The sequence below is a fragment of the Euprymna scolopes genome, chromosome 17 (assembly GCF_053919585.1).
Source record: "Euprymna scolopes isolate OS-2025 chromosome 17, ASM5391958v1, whole genome shotgun sequence".
NCBI classification, from domain to species: domain Eukaryota; kingdom Metazoa; phylum Mollusca; class Cephalopoda; order Sepiida; family Sepiolidae; genus Euprymna; species Euprymna scolopes.
Window position 1 is genome coordinate 80,380,668 of NC_136498.1, and position 20,870 is coordinate 80,401,537.

Here is a 20,870-nt window from a genome sequence, read left to right on the forward strand (position 1 = left end):
GTCCATAACCCCTAGAAGTGTAAGCCATGTTTAGTTTCAGAACAGTTTCCGATGGTTAGTTGTTCTACACAAGTCCTGGAGGTGACTGGTTCTCAGTAGACAATTCTCGAGTTGGAATCCACAGCGCAAAAGATTCTTCCCGTGTTGTCACGAAGAAAACATATGTGAAGTTGCTACAGAAAGGTTTAATATTTATGGAGCAATTCTGGTTTCTGATTGGTTGGTAGCAGAACATGAATTAATTCGATTCGTCAGTTCCTAGCAGCATTGTTTATAAATAGAATCTCCCGACTGTGCAGGATCATACCTCATCATAAGACAAAAATATTGCAACAATATACGTTTAAAGACATGATTTCAGTGTGTCTGGAGGTTCCATCTCAGTAGGCTCAAGAACATTGAGTGCGTGTATTGGGATGGGAGTGATGGGGTTCCTGAATATCAGTGTCCAAAAAGGCTTGTTTTAACTCATTTATCAGTACAGTCTCTTTTGTAATCCCAACGTTAAAAGCAAAAAATTTACTGACTTATGCAAGCACTTGATAAGGGCCAGTATAAGGTGATGTGAGTGGGACTTTCACCGAGTCTTTTTGTATAAACATGAAGCAAGGTCTGTAGGAAATGCTGATTTAATACTTTAGTTCATCAACAGAAATTAAAATAGCATCTGAGTCTATCTATATATTTAAAATCTGAGTGAATGAAAATTTGCTTAGGTATTGCCAATGGAATTTCATAAACCAGTTCTACTGGGAAATATTCGAAATCCTCTTTGATAGCAACATGTCAATCAAAGACAATAATAGGCACATACTTAATCTTTTGTTGAGGATCATTACCTGTATGTAAAGTGGTTTTCAATTAATGATGAAAGTGTCCGATCATACCATTCAACCCACTATAAAGGCACATACCAGTTTCAGCAGAAATATCACTTAATCACATGGGCTCAGGTTGATGAGAAAAACTATCAATACAGGTTGATTGTTTTTCTCATCAACCTGAAGCCATATACAGGTATGAGTAGTCTTGCCTGACCAATCAAAATCCAACTAGGGCAATGTGGATATAGTTAGATTGTACATCAGGAGTATTGGAAATTCCAAGAGGAGCTCATATGCGCTTGCACATTTTAAATTTCTCACAGGTTTAACAGAAATAGGATCCGGCAACTGATACACATGAAACAACAGAATTGCTTGCGATCTAACAATGTATTTGAACCAACAAAACAAAACACAAAAAAATGCAAACTTTACAAAACAATATGCTTTATTTTAAACAAAAAAATATTGTCAAGGCTGCTGCAAGAAAGGTAGGGTCACTTTATTGTGCTAGAAAACTACTTACAACTGACAGTATCCTGTATCTTTACAAAGCCACCATTCTATTATGCATGGAGTATTGTTGCCACATCTGGACTGGTGCATCTGTCACTAGTTTCTCCTTTAAGTAAGAGTTCAAAAAAGAGTCTGCTATCTAATAGGTCAATATTTCCTACATTGTCAACTAAACTCTAACTTCTGTCCCATCACTGTAATGTTGCATCCCTGTGCCGGTTTTACAAGTACTTTTTATTTTTTTATTTTTTTTACTTTAATGAAATGTGCACTAATAGACTTGTAGCACTAATGCCCCCTCGATGTGAATACTCCTAACAATTAAAATAAATACTCCTAAAAATTAAAAAAAATCCCTTCACTGTACAGATGCCTAGATGCCAGAGAGCTTTATACTTTAATAGTTTCTTCCTTCAAACTGCTAGCTTTGAAATTTCTCTTGCTGCTTAACTCCCTACATAGTGCCCCTATAGGCATGATTCCAATTAGTAGCTGCTTACATCCAAGTGGCAATATGACTTGTTTGGAGTAAATTATTAAGAAAAATGACTTTCTTCATCTGTAAAAATAATTGTTATTGTCAACTAATTATTTGTTAAATAAATAAAACGAATGCTTCTTCTTTATTTATCTAAAACTGTAGCAATTTAATAATTCTTTTTTAAAACAATAAATATTTTTTGTCTTTTTACCATAAAATAATTTAAAATAATTGTCAGCTAAATTATCTTCACGTCAATAAAACACATTTTAAAATGTATATTTAAAATTTTACTGCTTTAGTCAATGGGATAGCATCATTTGATTTTGGAACAATTTATTTTAATATAAGTAAAGCCAGAATTGTTTATTAATAACATACCTATTCACATGAACTATCTTAAACTACAAAAAAAAAATACAAAACTTTTCTCTGACTTGTTATAAATTTTTACGCTCTATAAAGCAAAAGCTTTCCTGAATTGCAATTTCTTTCACATCTACTTACGATACTGTATGTAAGAAAGTCTGCATTTATTTAGGTTAGTTTTATGTGGAGAATCCAGTTTGCTACAAGAGACCACTCTGAACTCAACCACCGATAGCCATGACTAATTGTTCAAATTCCTTTGCTTAACATCATGGGCAACATAACTTGGAACAAATACATTGAGGACATTGCCAAGGTTGCTGCAAAAGAAGGCAAATTCCCTCTACCATGCTAGAAACTACTCACACCTGTATCTCTACAAAATTACTATTCGCCCATACATGAAGTAGTGTTACCATATCTGGGTGGTGCATCTACAACAAGTCTCTCTCTCTCTCTCTCTCTCTCTCTCTCTCTCTCTCTCTCTCTCTCTCTCTCTCTCTCTCTCTCTCTTAGACAGAATCCATAAAAGAGTCTTTAATCTAACGGGTACTGCACTATCAGCCCATAATGTTGCATCCCTGTGTATGTTTTACAAGTACTTTAATGGAACGTGCTCTGACAAACTCATTGGACTTGTACTACCTCAATGTACATACCCCCAACAAACCCATCTAGCAGCAAAATCATACGCTTTCATTGTTGAGATCTGTAGATGCCAGAAGGCTTCTATTCTAGTAACTTCTTTCCTCAGGCATTGGAATTCCCTCCTTATTTTCTGCTTCTCCGGTTTTACTAACATGCAGAAGTTTAAATGCAATGTGAATAGACATCTCTCTCCTCACATGTGATCCCAAATAGTAGCCCCTTATGTTCAAGTGGCAATATGTAATTTACAAGAGTAAAAAAAAAATGCTAAATATTTTAGTCGATACCGTCAGGATTTTTTATAGATGAGTACACCAGAGGTGACAGGCAATAAACACATCTCTCCCGAAAAGAAGGATAGCTGCTTGAGACAAAACAAAAAAGAAAAAGCAAGACTATTTCAGAAAAAAATCTTTAAATAATTTAAATATTTAAATATTGCAAAAAAAAAAAGAAAAAGAAAAAAGTATATGAATTTAATAAAGTTCCTTTTTCATGATCAATTAAACTGTAGAGACCATTGAAGAGACCAAAAAAAAAGTAATAAAAAAAAAAAAATTGGTATTTTGCCCGCGTGGTGGATAAAATAATTTCTACATCAAAAATGATACATTTTACAGCTCTATTTTAATACCGAATGTAAACTTTAACATATTTTGACTTTTAGTCTTATGGTTTGGTTTAGTCTTAGAGGCTATTTTCATTCAGGGAAGAGGACATTGGTTAATTGCCAGTTGCCTAAGCTGCCAATGTCGACTATTTTTTATTGCAAATAGTGAATAAAATTTTGTTCTCTGGTTTTCTTATTGTTTATGTCATCAGCAGATGACTTATAGATCAGACAATTCTAACTGTTGACTGCTGCTAATTTTTTGGTAGAGAGGGTTAATTACTGCCTTTCATTTGAAGGATGATGTTGACTTTTTACAAGCAATCACTGCCTATCACTGCAACTTTCTAGTTCAGTTTTAAATACATCAAAATAACAGCATTAAAATTATGAAATAAAATAAAATTAAACATATTTCAATTTCTTGCATTATGATAGCATTCTACGGCTTGTCTAGAGGCATATATTTTATTTAAAATAAGAAACCGATCTATTTTTTTTATTATTGGAATTGTTTTGAGATGAGTAATTTGTATATTTTATTTATTTATTTGCGGACTATTATCCTCATCTTTATAGTTGTTGCTCCATGACGTTTTGGCCAACTACTCCTCTGGCCTTTGTCAGGATGTCATGAAGCAAAGTAATGAGAATAATAGTCTGCAAACAAATAGATAAATAAAAAGAAACTGGTCCTCATAAGATAGTATGAAACAACTCCTCCCTCTCTCTCTCAAATAATCTGTCCTTTAAAGTGTTATCTCTCCTCTCTCTTTAGTTATTTCATAACTGTTTTTTCTGTTAGTACATAAAAATGAAACAGTATTTGTGTGAAATGTTTGGGATGTCAAGATGAACTTGAGTTCAAGACAAAAGGACATTGTAACATTTATATACTAGTATAGTGCAACGTGTCCCTTCTGAGGTTAGGTTTATTATCCGATCGTGATAAATTAATTTTAAAAAAAAATTTCCTCAAATTGCGTGGAAGGATGCGAGGAGCTATGCGCCAGCCCATATTTTGTTGACTTCCTCTGCCAAAAAGAGCATTTTAAATGGGAGTAACAATTATCTGCTCTTGTCGACTTGAAACACGGACTCTAGGCTTGTGGTTTTATAAAATAGATGTCAGATGAATGAATGGATGTATTGAGCAAACAGCTGTTCTATCGCTGTAAGAAATGATAGGTCAGAGAAATTTCAGTATATATTTTAACATGAAAAGACAACCAATTCAACATTTGTATATATATATATATATATATATATATATATATATATATATATATATATATATATATGTGTGTGTGTGTGTTCTTTTTGTGTTTATCTTTTTATTTTATATATAATGAACAGAATCAAAGAATGAATAGGTAATATATACAAATTTCAAAAGATGATAATATATGCATAAATTCATAAGTCTTTCTTCTCTTTTTCCTTTCTCTCTTTCTTTTGTGTGTGTATATATATATATATATATATATATATATATATATATATATATATATATATATATATATATATATATATATTTCTCGCATACCAAACTCTCTATAAGAAAAAAAAAAGAAAGACAAATTTACAACAGAAATATTTACGGATTTGCACCCCTTAGATTAGTCTTTCCCTTTTTTTTATAATAGAACAAGGAAGACTACTTCTGTTGCTTTTCCCTTTTGTTTATTTTATCTGTCTCATGTTGCTTGTTTTATTTCTCCTTTTCTCTTTTATGTTTCTTTTTTTTTCTTTTGGGCGATATTTTTTTTTTTTATCAAACTCTAGCAAGATTTCTGAGTTTTCGACATTTAATAGTTCTCTTAAAGTGGTCCGATATATTTATTTATAACTGACAAATGAAAAGAGCAAAAGACAAACCGACCTTCATTTTACGTTGATTGACATCAAATATGTTTTCCTTCATATTTTTTTTTTTTTTATCAGCAGAGTTGCTTAGACGTGTTCTCTGCTTGGAATCTCTTCGGCAACTGACTTACATCTCATTTCTTAATGGTGGGAACGCTGATTAAATTTCTCTGTATTTTTAAGCTAACCAGTGTTTTTTCTGTTTTTTTTTTTTCTTTCTCGTCGCTGTTGCATCGCCATCGCCGTCGTTGTCATGGTGGCAGTTCACTTCATCATTTTAATTCCTTCGCATCTTGGAATTGTAACCTTAAATTCATTTATTTTAAGAACAACACGCATCACTTCTAGATCTGTTTTTGACCACAGTTCCCGATGATTGCATAACGAACGCTGATCATACAGTGATAATGGTTGAAATCGCTCTAAACTCTAGAGCCAAAACTGAAGAGCCAGTGCTCAAAACAACGAGATATTATAAAAAGGCTGACTGGGAAGCCGTCAGGGACCTAATCAGAGATGCCCCATGGGGAAATATTTTTTCTCTCCCTGCTGAACAGTGTGCAAATGAGACCACTGACTGGTTCAAAACTGCAATCGAAGCGCATGTTCCCATGCGGAAATTTTATAGTAAGCCCCACTCTCCCCAATGGTTTACTTCGACTTGCGCAACTGCCATTGCTCAAAAGCAGCATGCATACCACAGATTTAACCGACATAAATCCAGTTCAAACAGACTGAAGTATATAGAGAAGCTAGAAATAATGTTAAGAAAGAAATAGCGACAGCTAAGAGAGAATTTACGGAAACCACTAAAAAAACGCATCGAAGCACAAAAACTAGGACTTCTGGAAAATCTACAACAGTGTAGTAAATAATGGGCAATCAACAATTCCCCCACTAACCAACAATCACGAGGTTGTCTCCTCAGCAACCGACAAGGCTAACATGCTTGCCAGTCGGTTTGCCTCAAACTCCACACTGGACCCTTCCAACCACCCCCTACCTGACTTTCCTATGCGGACAGACGCCACGCTAGACGATCTGAAAATCACCCCTGCTAAGGTGCATGCCATCATAAAAAACCTTGACACTTCAAAAGCACGTGGACCCGATCTCATCCCAGCTGTGCTATTAAAAAAATGGTCAGTTCTCTCCAAACTCTACAACAAATGCCTTAATGAAGCTTGCTTTCCGGGCTGTTGGAAAACTGCTTCTGTTGTACCAGTATTCAAGAATTCTGGCGATAGGACTGACCCATCAAATTATCACCCCATTAGTCTCCTCCCACTTTTTGCCAAAATATTTGAGACCTTAATTAACCATGCTCTAGTCCATCACCTTAGATATGCTAAACTTCTGACTGACCAACAATATGGATTTAGACAAGCCCGTTCCACAGCAGACATCCCAACTGTAATCTCTGAACGTATATACCATTCATTGGACAAAGTGGGGGAGGGCAGAGCGGTAGCTCTAGATATATCTAAGGCTTTTGACAGGGTATGGCATGAGGGTCTCCTCAGGAAAATTAGATCATACGGTATCACTGGTAGAATACTTAACATAATTAAATCCTTCTTAGATAAGAGAAAAATCCAGGTTGTCCTCGACGGTCGAACATCTAAACAATATGATATAAATGCGGGGGTGCCCCAGGGTTCTATCCTTGGACCTCTATTGTTCCTGATATTCATAAATGACCTCCTCGACAAAATTGCCTGTGAGATGGGTATATATGCTGATGACACTACACTCTATGGCAGGCATGGCAGGAAGACGAATGAACACATTTCTAAAGAAATGGCAGAAACACTAGAGGAAGACATCCAACCTGTGGTGGAATGGGGACAAAAGTGGTTGGTCGCGTTCAATGCTGCCAAGACTAAACTAGTTTCATTCAATAATTACAAGAAACCCTCTCTACCACCTATAGCAATGGCCAACGACTCTTTATCTGAGAGTACATCTTTCAAGCTCCTTGGCCTAACGTTCACAGGAAACATGAGTTGGAACAATTACATTGAAGGCATTGCCAAGGCCGCTGCAAGAAGGGTGGACTCTCTCTACCGTGCTAGACAACTACTAACACCCGAAAGTATCCTGTACCTCTATAAGGCCACCATTCGCCAATGTATGGAGTATTGCTGTCACATTTGGGCTGGTGCATCTGCTACTAGTCTCTCGCTCCTTGATAAGGTTCAAAAGAGAGTCGCAAACCTGATAGGCCCTGAACTGGCATCTAAGCTTCAGCCTCTGTCCCATCGACGAAATGTTGCATCCCTCTGCCTGTTCTACAAGTATTTTAGTGGTGAATGCTCTGACGAACTACAATCACTTGTGCCCCCACGACGTGAGCACCCTCGACAAACCCGACAGGCTGCTAAATCCCACCCCCACACTGTAGAGATCCCTAGATGTAAAAGATCTTTCTACTCCAACAGTTTCTTCCCCAGAACCGCTAGACTTTGGAATTCCATTCCAGGTCCCTGCTTCCCCAACAGTACTGACGTGCAGAAGTTCAAGTGTAACGTGAACCGACATCTTGCTGCCCAAATCCCATAGTACCCCAGTAGTTGTTGCCCCTGATAGTAGCCCCCTACACCAAAGTGGCAATTTGCCTTGTTTGGGGTGAAAATGTAAAAAAAAAATTTTTTTTTAAAAATCCAACATTATTATTTTCATTCTTACTTTTTATAATTATAAATAAAAGAAAATAAAATGTTTTCTTTGCTTTTCTTTGGCCCCACAACAAAATAAATAATTTATTTAAAACTCAAACGAAAAATAAAAGTAATTTATCTTAATAAGATGTAGTTTGTTCGAATTATTGCATGAAATATGTATATAGGAATCAAAAAAAAGCTTTTGGAATACAAGAAATGTTGATGTTGAAAAAGAAAACAAAAATGAAGTGATATTTTGGGGGGATTTTACAGAAATCTTACTTGTTTAATCATAATTTGTACGCAGTGATCAAATGTGGGTGACTGTGTTCCATAATATATTTCTAGGTAAAACCTCTTTATTCATGGTAGGTGTTTCAAAACTCTTGAAACTAGGGTGAACTGGTAATGTTGTTGTTTTATGGTTATAACGCAGTAAATGTCAATATGGTGAGAAGAAAATAAAAATAAAAATACATAAATAATAACGATTGGAAGTTACCGGTGTTTGTATTGAGCTGTATGTTATTTAAAGAAATATCAAACCAGATATAGCATGTAATCCTTGAATTAGGTTGAAATTTCAATTTTCAATAGAAAACAATAGAGGCTGATAAATGACATAAATGACTGGATAGTTGCAAGTTTTGAATAATGATGTGTGTGATGTGCTTTAATTTTAATTCAACATGAAAAATGCAAGTGACATTTATTTATAATGTTCGAAGCAGTAGCGGCAGCAAAAGTTGTTTTTAAATATTGACTCTCAAATGGACAAAAGCTTAAATCAGCAGTTTCTGTCAACCAATCATAATATTCACTCTTGATAGTTCGCTCATAATATAGGATTCTAACACATTTTTCCCTTTTTTTATTTGCTTTTTCTTTCAGGCATAACACACGTACATATGACATATTCCGCTTATACTTATTGGGGCACAAAACCTTCAACAGACACAATGAGAGAGATATACAAACTACTTAACATGGCAACAGAAAATTCACACTGCTAATTGAACTCATATACACAGTTTGTACATACGCTATCTCACTAAAAAAGCAGACACACTAATATACATACACATTTATAGTGTCTATTCCATTTACACACACTATAACATGTTAACATACATGGCAAGAGTTGAAATGAACATGTCTTTACAAAGCTTTCTTAGATACAAAACTTTTTTCCATCTAGGACATTCTTAGAACACTCTGAACTGTCAATCTTTATGAACCCTTCATTTGTTTTTATTGTCTTATACAGTTGTCAATAAAAATAAATTATTTTGTAAGCATTTTTTCATGTGTCCTATCATTAACATGAGTGACCTTGAATTCGATATTTGCAACAAGACAGACAGACAGACAGACAGACAGGAGAAATAATTTTTTTCCATAAGTATTTATTAATAATTAACCCTCGATAATTCATAAACAACAACAATAACAAAATATGATTGATATAAAATGTGTAGCAGCCGAAACTCGCTACAATCACAGGCAGGAGCTATTTTTTACAACCCGAGATTTGAAATCCATTTTCTTCCTGGCTTGTCCAATCACAAGCCAGCTCTAAATAACGTGATCGAGCATATAAAAGTCGAAATCACGAACTTTTATTCCTCTTTCACCCTGACCCTGCCGGGCAGCACACATTAGCCTGGGGTGAAAGCCCCAGGCTGAACATGAGTTAACAATGGCTCTTTTCAAACACCCATTTGCTTCCATGCGCGGTACTCAAACAAACATTCTTTATCATGCTAAAGAATATATACACACACACACACGACAACACGTGAACACACTTAAGATTTTGCCCTTTCTTTCTCCTTTAATCGGCTTCCTCCATTTCGATGACTACTAGCCGTAAGCACATGTTGTTTTCATCTTTATTGGTTGATAGGAACTTCGAATCTCCTAACTGCATTCTCAGCCATCACTGCCGTCTGAACAAACCAATAAAGATGAAAACAACAACTAATAAAGATGAGAATAATAGTCCAAAATAAAAATGAATTAATATATATATACGGCTCATCTCAAAAATAAATTCCAATTAAGAAATAATATATAAGACGATGTATGTCCTTATATTGGTTTATTTCACTCCTAGCCATTTTGTCTTCTGCAACATGGAATGAAATCAACAATCTAAGACTTGTGGCATTTCTCTGCATCTATTTGAGACTGTTGCTTCCGTATAGGGAGACCTGTTTAACTTGTCTTGCTTCCTTGGCTTTTAGGACCCCAACTCACTAACTTGCTCAAAAACGAAACCCTTGACACATCAGATCCAGCTCCTGCTTAATCTACTTCTGGTGCAATTTTCCGATCACCCAGTTTGATTGATTGTCAAAATGACCCCTTGGCCTCTGCACCTGTATGCTTGCTTATAACCGTTGCTTTCTCACGATCCAAATTCCCATTGTTTAATTACCCAAATAGCATTTAAGAGTATATACTCGTACCAAAATTTCTTTTAGCTAAATGAGATAAATGATTTTTTTTTTGGCAGATGGTGGTGGTGGTGGTGGGGGTGTTTAAAAAACTCTATTAGCCCGATCACAAACCCTAAATCAATGTGGCAACAAACCCCTCCTTAAGTCCCTCACTTCAATTTATCGTAAACCTTCAGTTCAGGTACCTACCCTACTAAAAAAAAAGGAATATTTTACATCTAAGAACTAGAATTGTCAAAGTGATCACCATCTTTTTGAAAAAGTAATTTCTTCATATCATGAAAACTACTAATCTGCCCTAAATTTAAATGTGATATTCGTTTTCAGCACCCCTGAAAACCTTCGAAAGTCGTCATTTTAAAGTTTTTGGGGGAGGTGGAAAGAAACTTGACATTGACTTTTTTTTAACTAAGAAAATCAAATTTTATGAGGAAGAGAGAACGATGTGTCTTGATCCGTCATATTTAACAATTAAAGGGAGACAACTCAATTTGAACTAGCGAGAATTTAAAATCAACTTTGTAATGGCTACAATATACTAGTAATCACTTAAAGTCGTTAAAAATGGTTTTTATATATATTAAAAAAACTTGATCAGTTTACGTAATTTTTAGAATATGACTGAATATTAGCTGTTCTTCTCGCATCAAAAAACCGACCCTTCAATTTGATTAAAAAAGAAAAAAAAATGCAAAAAACTCTTTCATCACAGAACAAAAAGAACTATTCTGAATTGAGACAAAAATAAAAGTGCCATAATCTAAAAAAATTCCTCCTTTTTGACAAAGGGTAGAATCTAATAGTTTCTCCTCCTCTGACAAAGGTGTTGCGGGGCCAGTCGTCTGGGGACAATCAACCCAACAACTAACAAGGTAGACACAGGCAAAAGGTAAACAGCAAAAAAGGCAAAGAAGAATGACAGACACGGGTTGTTTGGTTCGCCTTTTATTTTTTTAAAGGAAGCAAAAAAAAAATCGTTGGATCTGGATGCTGATCGCCTGGAAGGCCACATATCACTAGAGGCTAAGGTCTGGAACAGGTACTCTAGATGTAGCATGGTTCAGGGTTGCTCGCTGGGTCTGGACGTTGTAGAAGACTAGGATATAAATACCCTAATTCGCCACAAGAAATAATGAAACGAATTGAATGAAGGAAACAAAGAACTCAAATGCTGGGATAAAATATACATGTCGTTTATTTTCTGTTGGCTTTTTGTCCCACATAGAAGCAAGTGGTGTGAGGCACCCGCGTGCCGGCTCATGCCGAAAAGGCACGCTGTCGGTCCGTAGACCGTACAGCTCAAAAGCTGGTCCTCAAAAGGAAGAAGCCGCTTATTGCTCTTTCTTTTATAGGTGTTTCCGGTGGTCTTTTGTGCATATGTGGATTTCCTTTGAAAGGGGAAGTGACGTTGTCCTTGTGTGCGTACATGTGCGTACGTTAGCGTGTGTATGTATACACGTGAATGTGAGTGTATGTATGCAAACGTGAATATATCTACTTGTGTGTACATGTGCGCGTATGTTTGTGTGCGCGTATGTATATGACAAGAAATACGGCTTGCGATATGAATGTGTGTTTTTGTGTGAGACTAGAAAAGGCTCGCGCAACGTGGCTACCGAGAAAGAAGGCCAAGCATATGACAGTGTAACGTCACTTCCTAATTAAGTTGTAGGTATAGACAGCTTCCGGTATTCAACCACGTGGTTATGCTAACAGGCATAAAAAAATATGGCTACCAATATGTGTTACTGATTGTCCATGTATGTTCTAAAGAAAAAGAACAATTCTCCATTCGGAAAATAATTATTATAATTGCACATTTGGGATAATTTTAATCAAAATATCGTAAGTGAATTCGTGTTTGAACTTTTATTTTTATTGGAGAAAGTCGAATATTTCATTTTATTTATATTTTTTTTTTTTACTGCAAAACAAACAATTTTTGGGTTTGTATTACTGTACACATAGATTCGAAAAAGTTGTCAAAAACAAATATATAACAAATAAATGTTATCAAAAGCAAGATAAGTTACTTTTCTACCAAACTGGATATATTTTTCGTGTTTTTATTCCATGTTTATTCAGCTCGAAAAACATACATTGTTTACCGATGTATTGGAAAATTCAAAATGGCGCCCAACTCTCTCTTTAACACGCTAAGTTCGGGAAAAGGTGTTATAAATAATAAACTAAACAAAATACTATTAAAAACCACCGAATATATGTCAACCTATGTCACGGTAATATATATTGAGCGAATTTCTAACAGTATTTTGTCTAGTTTTATATTTATAGCTCCTTTTCCCAAAATTACCGTGTTAAAGAGAGGGTCGGGCGCCATTTTGAATTTTCCAATACATCGGTAAACACAGTATGTTTTTCGAGATGAATAAACATGTTACATTAAATAAAAATACTGAAAACCTATCCAGTTAGGTAGAAAAGTAACTTATCTTGCCTTTGATAACATTTATTTGTTATATATTTGTTTTTGGACAACTTTTTCGAATCTATGTGTACAAACCCCAATTTTTATATAATATTTTTCAGTCCGTTCTTTTAATAATAGATAAAACTTTTAACTGAGTATTTTCAAATATTTTAAAGTAAGCATTTTTCATGGCAGTGTGTTTTTTTACGATTGGTGAATTATCAATATTTTAGCACGGGGCGTAATTCATTTCTTTGAAATATATTTAAAACTTCAATTTTTTGTTTTTTATAACATTTTAACTGTAAATAATTTACATAACCAGATAAGTGAATGCGTTCAGTTTTCAGCGACAGAGTTTCAAAATACTAATTTTGGTTTACAGCACACATTAAAAAGACATTTAAATTATGTCCCTTTAAGGCACCGGAATATAAAGGTGGATAAAATCAGACTTGTCTCCCTTTATTTGAACAGTTAAAAAATGTGAGTTCGCATTTTTTTTATCCTTATTTAAAAAAGTATTTTATTTAAAAAGCACATGGAATATAAGTATAAATATGGATAAATTCTTAACAATGAACTATTGAACTACTCATCGAATACTAGTTTTTATAGGTAAGTGATTTTTTGGGAATTTATATATATTTTTTATAATCGAAGGAAGTAAAATTTCGTTGATTTTCTTTAAATCTTTTTTTAAAGAAAACCGATTTAAAAAACAAATATTGCATAGTTTGCTATTAAATCTGTTATTTTTTTAAATTTTGGTCTTTGCTTCTTTAACTAAAAAAAATTAGGGTGTGAATTACATTTTTCAAGAAGTTATAAGCTATGAAAGCAGTGGCGGCTCGTGCCTGACATTAGTAGGGGTATTGCTTCAAAAATTTTACGTATTGTTTTAATATCTTGTAAAAGCAATTCGAATATATAAATAAATATTTAATCAAATAATAAACAAACATTCAAATAAATATTCAAATATATAACAAAGACAAATAATCAATCAGAAATGGATAATACGCAAAAACTTTTTTATTAAAATGTTTTTTTAAATTGTGTACACTTTACAGAATAAAAAAAATAATATATACATTTATTCCTTTTAAACTTTTCAGATTAAGTAAAAGTTTGCGTTTTTTTTTTTTTTGTTTTTTGCAAACAAACGAAAAACATTTTTAAAAATACATTTTATTTACAATTTTTTAATAACTTATTATTTTTATAAAAACAAAAAAGAAAAGCTTTGAAATTTACTTGTCTCCCCACGAGGGTTAATTTAGGAGTTTACTATTTGAAAATAGCGTTTTATTTAATAACAGTTTTATTTACAAAATTTCTTTTTAAAAATGTATTTTAACAAAACGCATTTGTAAATAAAATACAAAATAAAAAAAGTTTACATTTTTATATAGTGAGTAAACAAACAAAAATATTCAAGGATACAAAATTTTATTTACAAATCTTTTAACAACTTGCTTTTTATATAAAAAGAACAAACAAACTTGGCTATTTACTAACCTTCCCATGCCGGTAAAGATCGACATAAAGTGGAGATTTATTATAAGAAAATAGGATGTCATATATAAGCATTATAAAACATCGAATTTTAATGTAGCTTTTTCCCCAAATAAAACAAAAAATTAAAATTGTCTCAGTCCAGAAGGATTTCTAATTACTTTTTTTTAATGCGTATTATCTGCTCCATCTACTAACAAATTCAATGTAAAGTTTAAAAATGTATAATTATAAAAAAACTGTTTGTTTTTTTGTTTTTTTACTTACAAACACATTTTAATTTTTAAAAAACCTTGTGTAAAAAAAAACATTTTTCAAGGTGTAAAACTTCTAACATTGTCCTCGTTGGAGGCAAATAAATGCTAATTTTTTTTTTTATATCTAAGAAATACAAGTTAAAAAGATTTCTAACTAAAATGTATTTTCGACATAAAATGTTTTTTCGCTTGTTTGCTTCTAGGAAAAAATGTAAACAGTTTTTTTTTAAATTTTATTTTGTAAAGTTTAGTTGTTGCAAAATAAATAGCATTTAAAACTACTTAAAACAAACAAACAAAAAGGCAGGTAGATGGAAAAGTAACTTTTATTTTTATGGTAAGATTTATTTATTGTATATTTGAGTTTTACCCTTAGTCGCGTGTTAGCTTCACTGCTAAATCTCCGAATACTTTTAATAAAAAACAGGTGCTGCATATTATATATTTCTGTCTGCTACCGAATTAAATCGCAACGCTAAAAGTGTGCGTAATTTTTTATTTTTATTTTTTTTTAACCACAATATTTTATGTACAAGAATACGTTATATTGACATTTTAATAATAATAATTTTTTTAAAAAATTGTAAATAAGCCTCTTTTTTTTTTTTTTTTTTCAAAAACATAATGTTATCATATCTATAAGCACAGGCGCACACTCTAAGCAAACACCGAATTTCACGAGCGTCTGAGACAGGGAGCTGCGAGAAGCGACAGTTCCTCAGCAGCCTTTAACAGCTGCCTTAAAGCTCGCATGCGCACAAGAGAATTTCATTAGGAAAGTGTAACTGTGAATTTCACAGCTCCAAGCAAGTTTTATTTTTATTTTTATATGAATTTGGAGATAAACTTTATGATTTTATAATGTACACATAGAAAAAAAAAAATAATAATGAAAAAAAAAAAAACAAACAAACGTATTATTTTTAATTTTATCATTAATTGTGTAGAAATAACTTGGGGGTGATGGCTGAGCGGTGCCCAGAAAACTCGTCCCGGGAAAACCCGTCTCCGGAAAACTCGACCCCGGAAAACTCGTCCCCTTTCGCTAGGTAGGAAAACTGGTCCCGTATTGAATAAATATCGATTGAAAACACATTTTATGATCGTTCTTGAAGGAGATATTGTTTTTTAAAATAGACTATAGGCCCCCATAATATTTAAAAAAAAATATTTTTACTTGTTTAATGGTTTTTTTGTTTTTTTTTAAATAAAATCGATTTTCTAAGTGTCCATTTTCTACCTAACTGGCTAAGTTCTTAGTGGTTTCACTTATTTTAAAGCGTTTATTATGTTCATACAAAGTTAATTACAAATTTTTTTGTTCTTATTTTAACGATGTTTTTTGGAGTCATAAAAACAATAATAAAAAAAAACAAAATAAAAAAATTAAAAAACAGGGAGCGATTCGTCATTCGATTCTTCGTTACGTTTTTTGTTTTGGTTTTTTAATTATGATAGTTTTTTGTTGTTGTTATGTTTTTGTTATGCACTCATGCGTTATTTAAAATTATAATTTTATCAATTATCAACATTTATTGTCGTCCTGTCAAATTTTGCAAAAATTAACTAATAAATTAAAAGCGAAATATTTTTTTGGCGCGAGAGATACCATGTGCTAACAATCTCTCGTTAACGCATTTTTAATTTTTACTTCAAAATTCTATCAATCATTAAGAGAAAAAGTAATCACTAAATAAATTTATTTATTAATCAATTCTATTGAAAACTCCGCTATCGTTTATCAAGAATCTTTTTAATTTCATTTTTTGTTGGCTGTTTTTCGGAGGGAGATATAGTTTTTACCCCCCCCCCCTCTCTCTAAATTATATTTTAAAAAATATTAAAATTTAATTCTTTTTAAAACCAAATCTCCCTAATTTCGGGTTTGTATTACTACACATAGATTCGAAAAAGTTGTCAAAAAAACAAATATATAACAAATAAATGTTATCAAAGGCAAGATAAGTTACTTTTCTACCAAACTGGATATATTTTTCGTGTTTTTATTCAATGTAACATGTTTATTCAGCTCGAAAACCATACAGTGTTTACCGATGTATTGGAAAATTCAAGATGGCGTCTGACTCCCTCTTTAACACGGTAAGTTTGAGAAAAGGTGTTATAAATAAAAAAACTGGATAAAATACTGTTAAAAACTCGCTCAATATATGTTACCGTGCCGTGACATATATTCGGCGGGTTTTTAATAGTATTTTTTCTAGTTTTTTATTTATAACATCTTTTCCATAACTTACCGTGTTAAAGAGGAGGTGAGGCGCCATCTTGAATTTTACAATACATCGGTAAACATTGTATGTTTTTCGAGCTGAATAAACATGTTACATTTAATAAAAACACGAAAAATATATCCAGTTACGTAAAAAAGTAAGTTATCTTGCCTTTGATAACATTTATTTGTTATATATTTTTTATTTAAAAAAAAAAAAACATTAAACAAGTAAAAATATTTTTAAAAAATATTATGGGGGGCTATAGTCTATTTTAAAAAAACAATATCTCCTTCAAGAACCATCATAAAATGTGTTTTCAATCGATATTTATTCAATAAGGGACTAGTTTTCCTACCTAGCGAAAAGGGACGATTTTTCCGGGGTCGAGTTTTCCGGAGACGAGTTTTCCGGAAACGAGTTTTCCGAAGACGAGTTTTCCCGAGACGAGTTTTCCTAAATTCGGCTGCGCGCTGCAGTTTCACAGCTCCATGTTCGAAAGACAGTAAGTCTATTCCAATGTTTACCACGAATTTTTACTGACGATTTCTGACACTGCTGACGTTTCACTCGCGTTTAGCCGGTAAAAGAAGGAGCGGGTACGAAGAAAGAAAGAAGAAGAAGAAGAAAAAATGGAGACGGTGATTTTTGAAACGGCGACAAAGGAAAGAACTCATACTGCACATCGATCTTAGTCTAAAAGCCGAAAAAATATACTGTAAAAAAAAAAAAAATTTAAATACGTAATATGTCCTTTTAAAGACGATTAAATATGAATACATTGAAAAACTTTGCAGAAAGAAGAAAAAAATTATTTCAGAATTTAAAGTGGGGGATCAGTTTCGCCCATATATTTAACGTAAAACGGGGTCCATCCTAACTTTTTAGGGCAGTTAACCAATTTGTATTACAGACCATAAGTCCTGGTTGCCAGGTCGTAAAATGATATGTAATCGCCTAAAAACGTATTTCCTGACCCCCCCCCCCAAAAAAAAAAACACAAGATTTATTACCTATAGGAAAAAGGGGAAAAAGGTTAGGTTCACTGCTCTAAAAGTGCTAGAATAATCTGAAAATGTGATTCTTTTACGTTTATATATATATATATATATATATATATATATATATATATATATATATATATATATATATATATATATATATATATATATATATATATATATATATATATACAGAATTGATTCTAATTTATTTTTCCTTTTCTTTTTTCTTTTTTCTTTCCACTAAGTTTTTCAAAGTATTAACTATCAGAGTCCCCACATAGAAACTGTAAAATCTTATGACTTAGCGGAGGGGGAGGGTGTTACAATAATTCTGAATTATTATTAGATACTTATGCTTGCTGGAAAAGTATACTGTGGGGAAAAAAGTCCATGTGCGACAAAATGTTAACTTAAACAACAGGTTTCTGTTTAAATAATATATATTATTCCGTTAACTTAAGTCTGTTAAGTGTTATAATGGAATAATTCCAGGAGGAAATCCGGGTATGAGAGCTCAATGTGGTAAACAGAGCAATAACATAAAAATATAACACGGAAATTACATAATTGTCGATATTTATTTCAATTATATATATATATATATATATATATATATATATATATATATATATATATATATATATATATATATATCGACTAACACACAAATTAAAAATAAAACTTCACTTGAATTTAAGATAAATCACGTTACTCACTCATCGTAGTCGCGTTGTTATTTGCCCAAAGTTGAAAAATGAAATCACTGGTTTCGTTTCTCTTTAAGGATCACACCAGAAGCGTAGGTTGAGAGAGCAGTGTGCTTTCTACGATCTCTGATAAATTATGAGGGTGTGTGTGTGTGTGTGTGTGTGTGTGTGTGTGTGTGTGTGTGTGTGTGCATTTTTTTCTGGGTCAAAGGCTGCTGGGAACTTCACAACAAAATAAAAACAAAACAAAACAAAAATTAATAACAGTTCAAGCAAGTTTTTTCAAGTTTTAATGCGATTTTTTAAAATTCACATCATAGTATTATCTTTAATTTGCGCATATTAGATAAGTAGGCCAGGCCGATACTATTTTCAGATAATAACTTTATTCATCGAAAATGATGGAAGTCTGAAACATACAATGATATTATGGTAACATAAGTACAACATAACAATCCAACTATCTGTTGGATAAATCTAAGATGATTATGTAATACACTATCCTCTACATATTAAGGAAATGGCTGATACACAGCGGCGCCCCTTCCTTCTCATCTAAAATGCAGATTCTTGTAGAGGACTAGTATATATAAATCCTAATCCCGTTACAAAAGAAAAATAATGAAACGAATGGAATGAAGTAAACAATAACTGGAAAAGATAAACGTGTCGTTTATTTACTGTTGAAAGAATGAATGTTTTAGATATAACCGTGTTCATGTCCGCACGAGTGTAACCATCGTTTGTTGCGGGATTGGTAGTATAGAAGGAAAAAGGAAATGTGTGTTCATCTCACGTTCGGGTCACTATCGTTTGTTCGCGCGTGAGAAGAGAAGTGAGTGATGTAGTGGAAAATGGGAATGATAGTCCAGCGTGTAGACAAAGAAAAAAATAGAGGGTTGACATCAGTTAAACTGTGCGCCATGTTAGCCATCAGCTAAGCGGTGGTGTTCTCTGGCACGAGTAGTAGATAGAGAGAGAAAGAGTGAGAATGTCAATCCAGTTCATGGAGAGAGAAAGCATATAAAGTGTACGTACTGTCTGTTGGCTTTTTGTCCCACATAGTAGAAAGTGGCTGTCGATCCGTAGACCGCCCAGCTAGGAAGCTGGTCTGAAAAGGGTTGGAAACAGCTTGTCTCTTGCTTTTATAGTTGTTTTCAGTGGTCTTTTGCGCATGTGTGGATTTCCTTTGAAAGGGAAGTGACGTCGTCCATCTGTGTGTATATGTGCGTACGTTAGCGTGTGTGTGTATACATGTGAATGTGAGTGTATGTACGCGAACGTGAATATATGTGCGTGTGTGGACTTGGGCGCATATGTTTGTGTGCGTGTATGTATATGACAAGTAATATAGCTTGAGATGTGAATGCATGTTTTTGTGTGAGACTAGAAAAGGCTCGTGCATTCTTAAGGTGTCATTAAAACTTAGCTGTGCCGATTCGCCATTGCCCGGGAGTCTTTATACTGAAAAAGACATGATATTATCAAATAAAGAATAACAAAGTCTATCCGTACAAAATTAATTTATTTTATTTGACAACTTGTTAGATTGTAATGCTACTTGGTTTTGTGTATTAAGTTACCACCAGATGTGCAGGTGATATATCTGCGTCACAGCACACAGCACTTGAGCAGTTGGTTGATTTGCCATGCCCCAATACTTTATGGCCTCGGTATTTATAAAAGGGATTAGGGGGAGGAAAAAGGATGCCATGGAGGCTACAACCAATAATACATGAAATGAATAACGTTGGAAGTGTGTAGATTCTGACTCCATATAATTAAAGACAGACGAATATTGAAGGTTGAGAACCGACTTTATTTACTACCAACAATTTGTATTAGGAGAGGCAAAGTGTTCGTAGGATGGAATGTGATTTAACAAAGGAGATGAATGTTCGTAAAATGTTTGTAGATATGTATGAATTGACAAGGAATGAATGTTCGTAAAATGTTTGTAGATATGTATGAATTGACAAGGAATGAATGTTCGTAAACTGTTTGTAGGTATGTATGAATTGACAAGGAATGAATGTTCGTAAAATGTAACTTATCTTTTTGGACGATGGAGAGGGTTAGGGTAGGGGTCGGTCATCCTGCTGTCGGTGATGCATTCCTGGCTTGTAACTGGAAAGCGAGTGACTTTTCATCAGCAGCTAGCAGCCCGGCGTCTTCGTCTTCCCTTTCCTCTTCTCTTCTTTGGTGTGTATGAATTAGGCAGTGTTTAGAATTGAAGGCGTTTGGCCCATAACATGAGAGCGTAATCGGCTTCAGTTCACTGGTGCC

The 20,870-nt window shown here is 33.4% G+C and overlaps 1 protein-coding gene across 2 annotated transcripts in view; it reads right to left on the reverse strand.

Annotated features, from left to right (window-relative positions):
- Positions 1–19,662, reverse strand: part of LOC145296829 (methanethiol oxidase-like) — a 121,473-nt gene extending 101,811 nt beyond the window's left edge. Inside the window, exon 1 of one of the 2 annotated variants that reach the window (XM_080142940.1) lies at positions 19,623–19,662. In XM_080142940.1, coding sequence (XP_079999066.1) covers positions 19,623–19,647 — 25 coding nt within the window. In that variant the 5' untranslated portion in view covers positions 19,648–19,662. Of the gene's footprint in view, positions 1–18,593; positions 18,755–19,622 lie in introns of those variants that run through there. The other variant, XM_080142941.1, reaches the window with a different exon arrangement.
- Between the last annotated feature and the right edge of the window lie 1,208 nt (positions 19,663–20,870).